Below are 17,580 nucleotides of genomic sequence, written 5' to 3'. Positions count from 1 at the left end.
CTCCCCACTGCTGAGTGCAGCTTCTTTTAGGGAACCATTAAAAAACCACTGTCCCTCAGGCCTTCAACTGTGACACCTCGGTGTAAGGACATTGGGGGAAGTCATGTTCCAGGGGCTGCAGCTAACTTGTTCCATCAGCAGATTAGGGAGAGCAGCTGGCTAGCCTTTGACTTCCTGAAGCTGTGCAACTAAGTAAGGGAGGCCCAGAGAGCTTCAGTGATTTATTTTGTGGTTTCTCATAGCCTGTCACCTCTTGGGCTTAGAACCTGGGTGTCAAACTCATCTCAAATGTACTTTTTCTGTTGATGTTGCTATTGCCTGAAAAATTACCATCACTTAAAAAACAATGCTCAGAACTGCAACCACAGCAGTAGAGGTAGCACAGACACACTGAAAAGCAACCTGGGACACTCTAGAAAAGTACCTATGTCCTGCATTAACAGAGAAAGAGAGTGAATAATATACTAGTGTGTGGTTTGCTGCAGGAGAAGCATGAAGCACAGCTTTTCAGCTAACAACTCAGCAACTGTGCTGGGGAGATGGAAAGAAGATATGAAGTTCATTTTCATTCATGCCCTGTGAAACCCCCTGTATTTTGCAGGTGGTTTTATTTCACACAGGCTACAACCTTCTAGACTATTTCTCTTGATTTTATATAATGAAGTTGCATTTATACTGCCGTGCACTGTATATAAAGATATAATATGGCAGCAGACATACAGAGAACCTGAGGAGGTGATTTGGCTCTTTTAGTGCCAGCATGGCCTTAGTCAGCCCTTTGTGTAATTCAGCCCAGCTCACTGCTTTAACAACACAGTGTTGCAACCCTCCCCTCTCCCTCTCTCTGTCTTCCCTGTCCACATCCCAGGAGGTTTTGGTGGCCACCAGGGCATAACAAGAAAGGTAATAAAGACAAGGCGATGCTATTGCTTCCAGCTCTGAATGAGCCTAACGCTTGTTAAGTACTTCTGCCACGTAAGCCTCTATTTTTCCAAACGGAAAAACAGGGGGAGCAGTGGGGAGTAGAAAAGGCAAGCTCGTGCCCAGCTAGATCTAGCTGCATTTTTTTCAGTTAACTTTGTTTCTTCTTTTCATTTCAAAAGAATTATGAAATGCTACTGCTGTCCAAAAATACTGAACTAGGCCTTGACATATGTACCACCCACAAAGTTACATTTGGACTCAGGATCAACATTTTGGAAAACCAGGCCAAATCGCACCAGGAGCCAAAAGAGATGTCAGAACAAAAGAACTAGGACTGACATGATGTTACTCATATGCTAACTGGAATTGCTCTAAATGCACGGTGAAAAAATAACCAGGAGCTACTAAATGCACAACACAATCTACAAAAGTTTCTTAGAGTGCTGGTGTCCTTAGTGCTTTTACACTCTTGAAATAAAAGATTATCAAAGTTACCTGCATATTTCTGGGTTAGAAGTTGAAAAACCAGTCAGTTCCCCTATGCAAATTTCAGAGCCAAAATCCTAGATAACGTCTTACATGTGTTATGAGTTCTCCTGCCATATATAAGTTGTTCTTAAAACTGACCTTCTGAAAGCACATACAAATTCACGTAAGAGTAGAAGTTGATGACTAAAACCAAAATCCATATACTATTTTCTTTCGTGGCAAACTGTGTGAGGTTACTGGTTACAAAAAGTATTGCATAGGCATCCCCAGTCACAACAGATGGTGTTGAAAACACAACCTACCCTGACCTGGAAGGTTCAGTTCTGTGCACGACAGGGGAATCCAGACTCTGTGCTCTGCTTTTTCATGGAACTTGGCTTTAGTTTGTCTGTGTTTCACATCTCTGCTTGTGACACCTAATAGTAAACTGAGAATTAAACCTAAGGAAGAGTAAAGAAAATCATCATCAAAGGGCTTTAGCTTGAAGCATAGAATAAACCTATTTGTGGCAAGCAACTAAGAGAAAGTACTACTACTTCATAAAAGTCCTAGTTCACACTGAGTACAAGGCTAAAGTCATCTCTGAGACAGGCTTGTAGATTTTGTGTATTTCTAGCACTGATTTGCTACCACTCTAAAAAACACCAAGCCTAGGGTCATTCATACACCCTCCACCTGCCCCAACTCCCCTCCTCACCCAAAATAACCCAACTCACAACAAAACTACTCCAGCTATCCAAACAACCTCCTTCTCAAGCTCAACTTTGGTCATACCAACAGAAAATCATGTTTTAATTTTTAGGCAACACAAAACTTGACAGAAACTCTTTCTTTTTTTTTCCTTCCCACACAAGTAATCAGTGGAATGGAGCTCACCCTTCGGGTAACAGAGCTTAAACCACTAGTCCAAAAGGAACTGTTCATCTGTACTGTCTGTTGAACTACAGGCATCTAACCTAAGCGCATGCTTACTATCAAGAAGAAAAGATGTGCAGTACAGGTTAGGCACAGAGCCACTGAGAATTGTACCATTTATGTCTCAACTCAGCCATAATCTTAAAAAAAATGTCCTTACACTTGTGCTTCTGCAGAGTCAGGATCTCCAAGTCCAAACAGCACTGTCTGATACTAAGTACCCTCTAGACAGGTTTACCTCTAATGTTCAGTGTCTCAGTATTTTTCTCCTATTGCTCACCTGACACATTGTTTAATGAAGTGAAATTAGAATAAACAAAGATAATTAAGGCACACAAACTCGAGCAATGTTTGTTAAGAGAAAAGATGATGGCAAAGCCAAATCAAAGACCAATGCACATGCACATGGGCACAAAACAGTTTTTAGGGGAAGATCTACCTTAACCAAGATACTCTCACAGGCCTTATTTCAAGTAAAGAGGAAAACATACAAGTTTTAAAAACTCATTATTCACAGAAAATTCAGAAACACCTTCTTATGGACCTGAAAGTATATAATGTTTCATTTTGCAAATGCCAATTGTCTACCAATCTACAGATTAAAAAAAAAAAAATAGAGTCTTTCAGCATGACTTGTACACATCTATGATCTTTGGCTTGGTCAAATCAGACTAAGCCTGATTTGGTTTGGTCAAATCAGACTAAGCTGACCTTGAGGGAGCCTTCACTGCTGTGTACAGTCCTAAGACAGAGTCTGCACTTTGGAGAGCACCAGCACCACATATTCCTGTGGAAGTAATTCCTAAGCAAAACAAACTATCCATTTTGGCCAGCCCAGTTTAAAGACTCAAGCATGAGAAATTTTTCAGGCACTTCCTGGAATGTGGCTGACTTTTTAGTCCATTCACCTCTATTGGAGCATTAAAAGAAAGTGGCAGAAGAAAAGTCAGGGACAGGATTGTCAAGCATCTCAAGTGTTTAGAGAGGTCCTTGCCCAAAAAAAGATAAATCAGGAAAAAAATGTAATGAAGGTATTTAAAACCAGAGGCTGGGAGGGACAGAGCAAGTGTATTGCAATCACTTTCATTCACTACTTGTGACCTGTTGAGCTTTCACTACTGAATGACAAAACCTGTGTGCAGATACTGCAGCTGCACATCAAGCAGGTTCACCTTCTGCAATGGCCTCAGCAAGCTAAGCCTTTCTTTCTTGCCCCCAGTGAACTTGCTGCCTTGAGCACTTACTAAAATTTATTTCATTTCTTCTACTCTTAAAAGACAAACAGGAAGGTGTGTCAGCAATTTACTCTGGAGATAGAGGGGTAAGGGAAGTGGGCTGTTAACACTCTATGGGCTGAATGCAGTGGAGTGCATTGTGATGGACAGAAAAACTATTTGTAAATTGGTATTTTGCTGTATTTCTTGTTAAAAAGTTGTTGTGAGGCAGATGGGACAAAGGCTGCATGTTAAACTCACAGTGCCTGCTCCACACTTGCTAGCTGGGATCCTCTGGAAGCAAAGGAGATTGAGGTTGAGAAAGAATCAGAAAGCAAATTCTTCTGGGAAAGACCTCCGTAGTGCAGGATGGAGGAGGCAGTGAGACACAGCAAGCAGAGACTTCACCATTCCACAGCAGTGTTGGAAACTCCTTCAAGGAGCAAGGGGCTTCCTCAGCCAGAAGCAGAGCCATAAATCAATCTTTGGTAATAAGGGAAAGAAAGAGAACTTCTATGGACCCAGCTGAGGTTATGTCAAATTTGTGCAGATGGGGAAGCCAGAGAAAGCATGAGTGTGGAAAGAGACTTCACCTTATCAAGAAGAAGGGGTGTTTTTGCTTGGATTTTCAGATTGAAGATTATCTCATTCCAGTTTAGTTTCCTTCTGACAAAACAGACTGGGATTCTTTTGTTTGCTCTTGCATATGCAGCACCCGATTCCATGCCAAGGCAAAGCCCAAGTGAAGATGCACAGCCACGCAGGGACAGGTCTTAGATGCACGGCTTCCAGAAGGAGATGCTCTTGCAGGACATGACTCAGACCAACCTCATTCTTATCACTCTCATTTGACCCCAGAGAGGCCATTTAAAGAGAGCTTTACTCCAGACTTATGCTTTCCCTTTTGTTGCAGCAGTATTACTTTCCTCTTTCTGCTTTCTCCTGCCCCAAAGACTCTGGCTCAGCTCCTGTGGCATGTGCACACTTGGGGTAAAGAGCCATTCATCACCGTCAGGAGACATGCTGTACACAGCAGGTCAACTCTTGCCTCCTGCTGCTCCTGTAGTAAGGGCTGCAAATCCTGAAAAGATGCATAACATGCACATTGCAAACAGCCATTCATCATCACAGAGCTGTGCCCCAGACACCCAGGCACAGCCCAGCAAGCTGCTCTAGTTGTGTGCACCAACGAGGCAAATCCCCTCCTGCTCCCCACCACCTTGGAGCGAGAGACAAAAGCACAGACACAGAAAGCTAGGCAGGTGACTGCGGATGACAGTTTCTGCTCCAAAATGATATCCTCTCTCTCCTCCAGAACAGCCCAGTGCTGCAAAGGTGCCCCATAATCATTAAATTATGAAAATGTAAGTTGCTGGAAGGAAATTAATACCAGGCATGACTGGGGAAAAGGTTGCTTTCTCGTGAAGTAATTATGAAATTAAAATTTGATCTCTCCCTAGTGATCGTACAAAGGATACGGCTGAGGTCTCAAACACAACAATACTGCCAGCTCTTCAGCAGAAGAAACGTAGAATGTTTCACTAGACAAAAAAGCTTAATTAAAAAAAAAAAAAAAAAACGAGGGAAAGGATGACTTTTTGCAAATTACATTATTTTGGCTAAAAGGTGCAATCAAGCAGGTTAGAGCACAGGGTTTGCAGACTTCCAATTACTTCTTACAAGTTGGAATCAAGCTGTTAGGAAATGCAGCTTATCTGAATAATGCTAAGCTAATTAGACTCACAGGCATCAGCCAGCAGATAAATTCAGGCCAAAAAGAGGGACACTGTCACTTTAAATACTGCCTTGGGATCGGTGGAAAAGCTAATGAGGAGTGTCAGTTGGGGCTGTTTTATTAGGTGGTTCTCTAGAGACTATAGCCTGAGGTTTCTGTAGCAGGGCTTCTGTGCTTGATTCAATAAATCAATTTATATTAAAGGAGGGTGCAACACAGGTGCCGGCTCCATAAAGCATTTTTGTGGCATTTCTCAATCTGCTCAGGCACTCCTTGGGCAGGCTACCTGAGTGTGCTGTCAAAGGACATAGAGCCCAGCAATAAAGAGTAAGATAGCGGCCACATTGGCAATATTTGTTCAAATCAGCTCACACATTACCAAGCAAAACATGTACATTGGCTCTCACTGGGGTATTCTGGATCCCCAATAAGTGATTAATGAGAGCCTGGTTTTTGTGAGCTGGAGTCTGAACCGCAGACGGCAAGGCAGGCTGCACAATGAAAGTGAAAGGCATCCATCCCAAACAAAATAAAACGGCTTGAAAAGTGAAGTTGCTTTTTTAATCAGATGCTTAGAGGCTGAAAGACATTCCCTCTTGGAAAGAAAAGGGTGAGTGCAGAGCAGGCTGGCAGCTTTCCAGGCAGTGGACAATATTGACTCTAGAATAAAATGGGTTTTGCTTAGTGCTTGCCTCAGGGCACCAGCCCTCCCTTCTTTGGAATAAATCATGCAGGCCGGCGATTCCCCAGCACGGGTTGACCCTCAGGCACTGACCCCATGTGCCACAGCACCCCCTCACCAGACACATGGACACGGAGCTGCCAAGGGCTCCACTGCTGCTGCAAAGACGGCACGCTCAGAGACAGTGCCCAATTCCCCTGCTCACTGCCACCTTGGGCATCAGCCCATGGTGTGTGGTGGGCACTACACTGCCTCAAACAATTTCTGATGGGGTGCAGCTCAGCTTTGCTGCTCAGCTCTATCTCTCCTGGAGGGCAAAGGAAGCAACCAACAAATAGGTCAAAAACTGTACTTATTATCTAGGTCTCTTTTGCCATGCTATAATCAAGTCAAAAAGCTGAAGTTGTGATCTGGATACAAGCCTTTAAAGAACTCCACTTCAATGCAGGCAGCAGTAAAGCCACTGTTTTTGTTCCAAGGAGGAGCAAAAAATTAATCTTGAAACCACTGAAGTTGATGCCAACTGGTAGTGCCTTCCAGATGCCTTTGGTTAAGCACAGTGCTGTATGGCTCTTCCAGCCCCACAGAAGGCTGGGAGGGGAACTCTAGAAGGAGCCACAGTGAAGGACACAGCCAGTCAGAAATTCAGGTTTCAGAAGGTTCTAGGATACAGTTAAAGCAAAATACCTCAAAATTGTTCACACTGGATGTACACGTGAAGATCTGACCAGCTGTGTCTGACCAACTTTAAATAAAGCCAGAGACAGAGAGTACTAATTCTGTGCAGTCCTTTAAAGGAGCAGCTGTCACCAGGCCTGCTGCTCCCCCCCCCTATATTTCCACTTCAGATTATTCACCCCCCTTTTTAGCACTGACCAGTCTCTGCTTACATGGCCTCTGAGTCTTTCCTGATGCTTCAGTTGCCAGGACTTGTCCAAGCCACCAGGACACCTCTCTCCAATACAAGTCTAACCTCTGCAAGGCATGGGCTTGAAAACCCCAGCCCAGAGACCCAGCTGTGAAAGACTGTCTGTAACACAGATATCTGCCAGCAAATTATGGCTTGAGACAGCTTGAAAGCTTGTTCAGCAGGACACACTGCTCTTAAGATGCCTTGCCAGCTACACTACATGTTTTGCATTCATTGTTCAGGCACAGCACACATGGGGCAAGGGTGCAGCAAGGGCAGCTCATGGTCAGCTCCCAGCACTAAAGGATTTATTTTACGTGTATTTAATACAGCATGATTTCTCATTGCAATTGCCACTGAAAAGAAAGGAGAAAGGGTAGGCGAGCTGGAGCGGGAAGGGAAAGGCTGGTCTCAAAGCAGTTACAGGCAGCCTGGGCTAGTGATGCGGTACACATTGCTGGATCAGTGGTTGTCCTAATGCTGTGGGGAAACTTGGCAGCTGTGCTACCACTGTGGGCTGTGGAGACAAAGCCAGTGTGGAAACTTCACATGAAAAAAAAAAAAAAGAAAGAAAGAAAGAAGGAAAAAATAAAGGGCCAAATACATTATAACAGACCCAAAGACAATAATCTTTTGTAATCCAAACAAGCTGGCCAAGCCAAGCCATTGTTGAGAATCTGAAAAGCTCTGGAGCAAAGGAGGAGGATAAAAATGAAGAAAAAAAAGTCATACAGCTTCTAATAGAAAACACAAAAAGTATGCTGAATTGTAAAGTAAAACAGTTTCATTTCCTGAGGAAACATCACAGCAGAGACTGTCCTACATTCTTTCACTAAAGGATTAAGTAATTAAGTAATTAAGTGTAAGAGTGGCTTTTTCTTCCTAATATCACCTGCACCTCTCTACATGTATGTGCAAATGTCAACACACAGTGAGGTTAGTGACCAAAAAACAATTCAGACAATTGATCATCTGCATTGTATGTGATAAAAGTTCAGCAGCATTTTAGTGTATCAAGCTCTGGCTGGCTGAAGTACCACCTGACATTTTCTAGAAAAGGAATATATATGCTAATTTATTCTCCATGATAGATAGCGTCCTTAGAAACAAATGCAAAACAGGTATGTCCTTGGCCACTGTGTCCTGATGCATCAGTTGAATCCAGGAATAAGAAAGGGAAGAAACTAGAAGCAAAATCATTGAAATGGAAAACAGCCGCTAAGAAACCTCTGCCACCTCAAACCATCACCTCTGAGGGCCCACCAAACTGGAAATCTAATGTCTTCTCCACAATCACAACCATTAAAATTGAGCCAGACTTTTACATAAACAGAAATGGATTGCTTCTCCTCTGCCTAGGGGATCACTGCACACAGTTCAACGGATAACAAACACCTTGGGCGAAACCTTGCAAAAAGAAATGGATCCTTATTTAGAAGGGCTCTGTTTTACACAAATGTATGGCAATAGAGCAATTTCCTCATCACTTCATTGTCCTGAGGCAACCAAACAAAGAGGTAATTGATGCACTAGTTGTGGATTATGGAGCAGCTGAAAGATTCCAATTCTTTTATTAGGACAAAAATGTAGGCCCCATTTTTCACTTCCATCCAGAAGTCAAAAGGAACAGCAGGGAGAGGCAGCCTCACCACAGTCTCCACATGTTTCTGCTTGGCACAGGCCACCTTTTTCTGGGACAATACTGTTGTGAATTCAGACTTGAATTTTCAAGTCGCAGTTCAAGCATTTATTCCAGAATAACTGCTCACAGCTAAGCATATTTGTACTGAACTGGTGACAATTTTTGCATTGACCATATTAGAATCTCTAACTGGATCAATGTGTGTCCTAGATTTCAGGAAATTCAGAAAAATCAACCGGAAAATAACTTTCTTCTCCTCCCTCCTATATGCTAGAGCTAAGAGAGTTCACAAACCAGCAACACATTGGATCAAATCTGCCAGTTTGACTTACCAAAGCTCTTCTACCTTACTGATTATTCTACATTTAGAATTTCTGTTCTTTTTCTAATGCCAAACAGTATTAACTATATAATAACCACATTTTGGATAAGGTAAAGTGCTATGCATACATTCACAAGTGAGGTAGAAATATACAGAATTATCTCTTCACTTAACTTTTAAACTGTCTATTGCTGTACGAATCTCAGCATTCTGCTGGTGATTTGGACTGAAAAAAATACTGTACTAAGCAAAACTTCCACTGAGTTTTTAGACTTTTCAATTTGGAACCTCTAGTGTACATAAATAGTTATTTTTCCTCTTTATTCTTTACTTTGTATTTATCAATACCAAATTTGATCACTATGATGCCCATTTGCATTAATCACTTAATTCTTTGCAGTACCTCATGGCCATTCTTGTTTAATAGGAAAAGAGCTGTGGTGTCACCTGCCAATGCTGCAACTTCAACAATTCCAGCCCCATTTCCTTTCCAGACCACTAACCAAGCAGGGAAATGCAAAACAACTCCCATGAACCTGAAGAAACCCTCTTTGCTTTCCAGCCATGATGACAGAAATCTTTTCTTGCCCTCTTCTCAGGAAGTTCCTGGCCTATGATACTTCTGTAGCTCTCCCCCACGTTTTTCCTCCCAACTGGCATGTCACATCTTGAAAAAGAGCTTTTGGAAGTCTACATGAAACCATTCTTTATTGGTGCCTCCAGAGACATCTGGGAGGTTAACAAAAAAAAAAAAAAAAACCAAAAAAAAACACCTCCTTTTGCAGAAATTGGGAGAGTGTCTCATGATCTTCCAAATGTTTTGCTGTCTAAGTCCTCAGTTGATCCAATGTTCTCATTCTGTTCCTATTCTTTTGCTCATGCCTGTAGCCTTTTTAAAATGTGAAGTCATCATTCTCAGGGTGAAACTGCATATTCTACTAGCAGCTGTTCAAGATGACAGACAATGATAGTTATTCTCAGATTTACATGTTCTGCATAAACACTTCAGATTATATTAAACTTAGATCATTATTCTGCCATTAAAACATAATTATATTTTTGGTCCATAAAGCATGGAACAAAGCAAAAGTTATGTAGAGCTGTAGGTGTATGTGAGCATCCAGGCTTCCAAACCTAAAATAGGCTTTCTTTTTAACCCCTCAGTCCTTTTTCTTCCTGAAAGGACATTTACTACAGACACTAAAACACAAATGTCATGGAAATGAAGACCATTTGCATATATTGGGCTTTTGCCTTTATAGTTCATGCACGGAACTCACAACAGCAAAGATTAGGGCTTCTCCGAGGAGGCTCAACAAAAAACAATGAAGACATTTAGCCAGAAACAAACAGAAAAAAAAAAAAAAAACCACATCATTCTATCTGTCTTCACTTCTTTAAGTCCATGCTGTTCATTCAAGCCTTTTCATTTTAGGCTTGTTGTGTTCAGATAGGTCCATGTCTAAAACAATTCCTCAAGGGATATCCAAACCAGCTGCAGTGGAGTAGGGAAGGCAGCTCCTTCCTTCTGCAAGCTTTCCTCAGCATGTGAAGGCATGATCGCCCAACATCTTAGTTTAAAAGACAAATGTCTGACCCACTGATCCAGAATTTATAAAAAACTATGTCAAAGACAGGAAAATTGTTTTGCTTTCAGAAAGATGCCCTGGCACATCTTTGCCTTTATATGCTTTCTCCACTTTGAGTGCTCCCACATTACAATGAACTCTCTGGAGGGAGGTCCACTTATTTAAAACATTATCTTCTAGAAGAAAGATACACCTGAAAGAAGGAAATGCCTTTTCTTTTAGTATGCAGGGGTACACCTCCATGTTTGATGCAGTTTACACTAATCAAAGATAGGTACAAAGCAGGCATTGGCTGGGGGAGAAGGCTGACCCCATGCTGAGAAGGACACATTCTTACCAGCCAGTCATGTTGAAGTCACGGTACAGCATCCTCTTTCCAACTTCCTTGCGCTGCACCCTCCGTGGAAACTCTAGATGTGTGAATTCATTTCCCAGCAGGTGAGGCTGCATATAAGCCTGTGGGCAGAAATCAAACCACAGATACCACATAAAACAAGACATTATCTATTTTTAATGAGGTAGTATTACCATCCCTTCCTGGTCCCTTCCCACACAAATTCCACCCACTCCTCTACCCTTCTTTTTAAATAAGGATGATGATGTGCTCCATTTCAGCAAACAATGCACATACACCATTTCTGCCTCTGCCTGATATCCAGGAGCAGCCTTATGAAGCCTTAGAAGTCCTCTTGACCTCAAAATCCTTTATTTCTTCTCCCTGCTTCTCAAGATTTGGGATCTCTAAACTACACTTCATCCATTGACCCTGAAGGAGTCTGTAGAGCTTTGTAAAACAGAACACATGCCCTTTTGTAAGTCAGCAAGAGAGAAAGGAATGATCAAATACAAAGCCATGGAGAGACTTGAAGGGGTGACTGTGCAGTGAAGCTCTAGCTTTTTGACTCCCAGTTCAGCAATGCCAACAACACAGAAAACCTAACATTGCTACCACATCTTAATTGTCACCACTTCGAGAAAAATGTACCCCGCATCACATGACATTGCAAATAAACACAAGCTACAAGGCAATTTATTTTATTGTTTTTGAAAAACTACATCCTTCATCCAAAACAGACTTCAAGAAAAGCAGCAGCAGTTTTGTGTCACAACTGCAACTAAGGCCTTTGATGGTTTTAATGTTCAAATGCTGCTCATGTCCTTTCTGTTGCACTGCTCTGCAGATGCTTGGAGACCTCTTTGCCAGAGTCATGCCTTTGACTCATGCTCTCCAAAGCTGACCATAGTTGAAAGCATCGCAAGGCTCTTCGTCCACTGTGTAAATTTTTGGATTGAATTTATACACAGAAGAAATAGAGTATGTTTAGGATTAACCTATCATGTCAAGTGATCTTTCTGAAATAAACCTCACTCCTTTTTCTTTAGTACTCAAATAAACAAGCCTTTCTCTCTTCCTCCGCAAAGCCGCATTGTGAGCAAGCCCTTATGAAAGACACAGTCAAATTGGCTAGGGAACTGAAAAAAAGTTGCATTTCTCAACCGTTTTGCAGATAACTCTTTTTCTTATCCAGCCAGTTAAGGCAATAAAGTCTGTCTTATCTTCAGCAGCAGCCACCATCAAGGCAGATGAAATAAGCTGGGGTTTAGTTTGTGTGTATGTCATAAATCTAGTGCTCATCAAAGGCAAGCAGCAGGAAGCACTGGAAGCCCTTATTGATCTACCTGGCATCTGTCATGCAGATAGTTCACAATAAAATATTTCCTGCATTTAAGAGTTGAGCCTGCTCCCAGTCAATTTAATAGGAGCTCTATAAGGCTCAGCACATCACAACATTAACTTTCTATCAGCTTGTCTCTGTTCCCATCACCAGACATCCTTCCAGAAAATACCTCAGGCTTGGTTGGAACAGGACTGAGGAAGGTTGCTGTGTGTAGCCAACAAGATTGGATTCTGCTTTCAAGAGGTGGCTTTCAAGCACACAAGTGATCTTGACATTGCAATCCCTTCCTGGAACAGGAACTCCATCAAATTCTCTCTGTGTACAGTTAAGGGAATTACATTCTTTTTCCTTCAGTCTACAGTCAGCCAAGGTCCCCTTCTCCACCCAAATATTGTTGTCAAGGGCCCTCTAATTGGATCACTCTCCTCATTACAGAAATGGTTGAGAAGCAGTAGTGACTTTTGAGAGGTTCAGCAGTATTAGTCCACATGAGGCTTTTCATACTTCCAGCACTCTGGAAGTATGAAAAATGAACTTCTTCATTTAAAAGTACATGTAAGCTTTTTATTTTATTTATTTTCATTCCAGTTGCAAAAAAGATGGAAAATTCCTAATGCTTTGATGCATCACATAACATGAACAATATTTGTTCTTTGTATGATAACGAAGAGCTGGATTGTTTTTGGTGTTTTTAAAATTTCTTCTGGTCTATGATATTGTAAACAATGAAGTCAGTCTGCATTGAAAGTGAAATTCAGTTCACTTTTAAAAATGTACAGCCTATCTTTGATTAAAATGTTACAAACCACTACCAGCTAAATACTGTCACCTGTCTACAAAACAAGGTCATACTTAAAAGAACAATCACACCTGATATCAAAATGAAGTTATCTAACCATCAGAATGTGAGATTACTAGTCTGAATAAGAGGTCAAGAAGAAAAACATTACAGGCTTTTAGCTTTTTTTTTACTTAAAACCAAGAATTTTCTTTAATGAAAAGGTAAAACAACCAGGAGAGACTGTATTGCATAAAGATTTTCTCAGATGGAAAGTCTGAGGTCATAACTGAAATAAGATTAATAAAGCTGGCACAGTTACCAGTGGACTGCTAATGTTCAAATAAGACTTCTCTTCCGCAGCCAAGCCTCAATGCTTGATTTACAATCCAGGGATCTTAACTTGATTCTAATATTTTTGGCGTCAGTGAAACAGAAGGAAAAGAGCAATTTGGAAGCTTCTGGTGTCTGTGATCTGAATTCTTATGTGAAGAGATGGGGTTTTTGTTGTGCTTTGCTTTATTTTTTTAATTTTCCATATTTTTTACCATTTTTAAACTGTTATTTTTGATGCTTCACTGGTAATTCTACAGAGAGAAGAATGTTCTACTACAAAACTCAGCTGCAAATTCCAGTTGGGCTTGTTGAGAACTGTTCTCCATGTACAAGGCAGGACTCTTCTCCCCACCTCAACAAAACCACGCTGGGCAGCAGAACCAGAAAATAAACAAAAAACAACACTTTAAAAATCTACAGATCTTTCAAACAGATACACAAGCAGAACCATGAAATCCCCTCAAGTGATCAAACAACAAAAAAATTGGTAAGTGAACTACCAGAATTTCCCCTGTAAGGACACAAAATATTTTCCATTTTTTGTTTAGTCTCAATTTGCAAGAACCTCACATCAGAAACACCAATCAGAGAACCTGAAGTTTAACAAATAGTGTGCTATCAAACACTTCCTATATACTTATGAGGTATCTTCAGACAACATTGTTATTCTGTGTTATGAAACTGGAACATTTGTCGTATTTTCTCTTTCAGAAGCTCTTAGAGCTTTTTGGCATAAATCTGGCATAGTCTACATTGTGTGTTTTTGGTACTCTGCCATTTTATGGTTTATTTTGTGGCTATATGTATTGCATTCAAAATTAGTATTTTAAAATGAAGTTCAGTCAAAGAAATATTAGTCATGGTTGTTTAAAAAGGGCATTTACATCCTGCTGTGTTTCCTGGTGATTAGAAAAGCAAACATGAAATGAAGATAAACCTAGACTTACACACTAGCATGCCAGTTAATTAGGTGGCAGGAAACACTGCTTGTATCTTATCTGTACCTCAGTAAGGCCTGCCACTGCCTTTTCCAGCTCCTTCAGTAAGCACTGCACTGGAAAGTCGCTGGCACTAGTGGTTTCACTGCATTCTGTGCTATTTTCAGATTTGCTGCTTTCCCCTACACCAGCTATTATCTTACAAATTTATACTTTTATCATATTGTTCCCTATTCTCCAAAAGAATATTCTACTGTATGGGACTACTGCTCACAACAGCATGCACAGCCCAATGCACCCAGAAGTTTTGAAAATGACTCAGCCATTATCATAGGGACACACTTAACCCAAAGAGAGATTAAAATTAAAGGATGTGGTGGTAAAAGGAAGAAGACTAGAAGCTAAATCCATCTCTTGATTGGTGTCTCATCTTGTGAAAGGCCAGGACCCCTTTCACGGAACCACACATCTCTTTTACCACAGCATCATCCACTGTGTCAGATGGGTGAAGTAATCCTGTGCTGGGTGATACAGGGAGCCAAAAACTGTTAAGAGAATTACATCTTGACTGACTTGTAATTGAAGTGCTGCCTTCATTAGGAGATCTAGGTTCATTTCCTCTTCAGGCTCCGGTTCTGCAGGCATCCTTCAGCAGGTGAATATTAGTGTTACTTTTATCCTCACCTGAGCAACAAAATAAGAATATATTCCCTTTGAGCCCATGACTATCTGGGCTCATGAACCTTTGCTTGAATGGTGGCAAACACAAAGAGCACCCATGGTCACTCTCACTGGTGGCCACCCACTCTCTACTAGCAGTGACATCTGCACTGGTAGCTTTAGAGGGACATCTGGTGAACTTTAGAGGGGCTGTTTGGCTGCACACATGAAAATGCTACAAACACCACACTGACCTCCCGTGACATCTTGAAAGTGTAACCTCAGTAACTAATAGAAATACACCCATTTGCAGTACACTCAATTCACCATTCATTTTAAACACGTTTTCCAAGGGAAAAAGTAACAAAATCTATCCTATTTACTGCTGCAATTTAGACTATCATGACTGAAATTAATAGTCTCCTCAGAAGATGAAAGAAAAATTGCTTCTGGCTGTCACTGCCTGCACAACTGCTGAATGCACCAGAGCAGCTCCCAGTAAATACTGGATTTTTTTTCCTTCAAGATACACTGATACAGGAAACCAGGACTTTTCCCAAGCGATGTGTGGAGCTCTCCTTCTACAGTGCTAAAAAGAAAAGAGAGACAAATTCAGAAGAAAAGGAGGCTTTTGAATGCCCACCAGTGGAAGGGAAGCAACATGGTGCACTGAACCTCTACAGAAACTGAAGGACCAAGGGAATACTGGTGCAAAGCTTTCACACTTTACATCTTAAGAAGTGCTCTCTGACAGAATGATTGATTGCCTTCTGCAATACTTTCACAAATTGCCTGACAGAGAAGTCTGTCTCTGCCATATAGCCTGCCTGAAGTCTGCAGCTGGATGCTGCCCCACGACTGCCCTCCTATGGAGTGATGACCAGGCTCAGAGCTGCTTCAAAGTCAGAACGAATGGATAGTCAACCTGTCCTTTTCAGTTGTCCATGCCAGAGGCCTACTGCCAAGGCCATTCTTGGATGCATGGCAATAAACTTGCCAGGACAGGGAAAACATTTACTTCCCTCCCCTCTCAGTTACTCAATCAGTGTTAGCTGAAGAACAGTTTTGTCTAAGACTATATTGAAGGACTTCATATAAGATACTCACATGACCTGAACAACTCATTATCCCATGGAATTCTTTCCACACAGAAATTAAGGCTCAGAAAAGAGGGCCTAAAAGAACATCCTGTGTGACTGAAGGAATCAACAGGCACTAAATTTAAGCAGAGGGAAGCTCCTTCATCCTGACTGCACCAACAGTGTCTGCTGCACAGGGAACAGCCTTCAGGCTGTAAATCTATACTCTCCCTTTGTTTGTACAGTAACTTCCTCATAGTGAACAGTATCTCTGCATTTACAAAGTAAAATATTAATGCTAAAGTGATTAAGGGATTTTCTTCCTATTGTGCAGGAAGAGCAGCACAACATATTTGAAACAAAGAAACTCAGCTTTAACTGCAAATAAGAAAATAGAACAAAAGTAAATAACTTTCAGACAGAACAAGAGACAAGAGATGTTGATGGTAGAATAACAGAATAACAGACTAATAGCAGAACCTGGGGACAGACAAGTGAGTAAGAGGAATTATTTGGGATCTAATTAGTAAGACAGATGCAAACTTTGGAGTGTAATGCTTATGCCAACATTGCAAGAAGTCTGGAGTAATCTTTTTATTTTTCTTTTTTTTAAACACAAGAGTAAAAATCTTACTTAGGGAATGTTGTGTTTGAAATTATCTGTAATTTTGTTTCACGCTCTTGCTGTCTTGCATGTATTCTCTTTGAACATGATACCCATAGACCTGGCATATTTGTTACATACAGAATTAAAACAAACAAACAAAGGTAAAGGAATTTTCCATAGGAAACAGCAGAAATGCTTTTCAGATCAGCTACTAGTTTCAAATTTAAGCCAGAAAGGACATCAAATGAGAAAACAAAAACCCTTGTAGGCAATGTTTTATCTCATATTTCCTACAGAAGTAGCAGACTCCCTAGATGCTAAAGATACCTTTTATTTTAGAGGGAAACAAATTATTTTAAATGTAACTGAACTGTAAATATTTATTAGGCCTCTTTGCCACTTGGTTCTCTGAATACGAATAGTCCCAAAGTAGTATTTCCTCTGAAATTTTCAGCTTCAAGCCAATGAATCCGACTGAAAAAAAATTAAATGTGACAATTGAGGAAACACAATTTTTCTTTAAAACCTTCTACCACCACCTTTCAAACACTGGCATTTTATCTAGTTTCAAACCACAGTGCTTGGTCCAGGCTGAAAATAGAAAATACCTTAAGACCTGGGAACATCACTAATCTTGGCCTCTCCACCTTGAGTCAGGCAAGGCTGAGAGTGACCCTGCCTTGGCTGAAGCTGAAATTTCTAAAAGAAACAGAAGAAGCACAAAGGAAATCTCTCAGCCATGTCAGGAATGATATTTTGACAAACAACTAATCGACTTCAACCAACTGATCGAATAAAACCTTAAAAAGTAACAGGATGGTTTGTATGAAAAATAATACCATACATTTTGACTTATATTCCTCAGGCAGCTTATCAGCCAACACAGCTTGGTCTATAAAGCATCCCATGTGTCCCCAGCTAGTCACCCTGTCCCAGCTTTATGGGTGCTGCTACATTAAATAAAACTAATCTTTGATCACCCATCCTATCCTGCAGCTACTAAGGTTCACTGAGATCACCTCTAAGTTGGATATCTTTATCCTGACAGAGATACAACTGGCATACTGTTAGAGTAAATTAA

General features: G+C 41.0%; 1 protein-coding gene across 5 annotated transcripts in view; it reads right to left on the bottom strand.

Moving 5' to 3' along the window:
- The window catches only part of PPM1H (protein phosphatase, Mg2+/Mn2+ dependent 1H), a 133,517-nt gene that overhangs the window by 23,455 nt on the left and 92,482 nt on the right, over positions 1-17,580 (bottom strand). For all 5 annotated transcript variants that reach the window (XM_053942739.1, XM_053942738.1, XM_053942743.1 and 2 more), the window contains one exon: positions 10,760-10,878. In XM_053942739.1, coding sequence (XP_053798714.1) covers positions 10,760-10,878 — 119 coding nt within the window. The remainder of the gene's footprint in view (positions 1-10,759; positions 10,879-17,580) is intronic.

Source organism: Vidua chalybeata, chromosome 5, assembly GCF_026979565.1.
Source record: "Vidua chalybeata isolate OUT-0048 chromosome 5, bVidCha1 merged haplotype, whole genome shotgun sequence".
Lineage (NCBI taxonomy): Eukaryota > Metazoa > Chordata > Aves > Passeriformes > Viduidae > Vidua > Vidua chalybeata.
The sequence above is the reverse complement of the archived record's forward strand: the minus strand, read 5'-3'. Positions and strand labels throughout refer to the sequence as shown.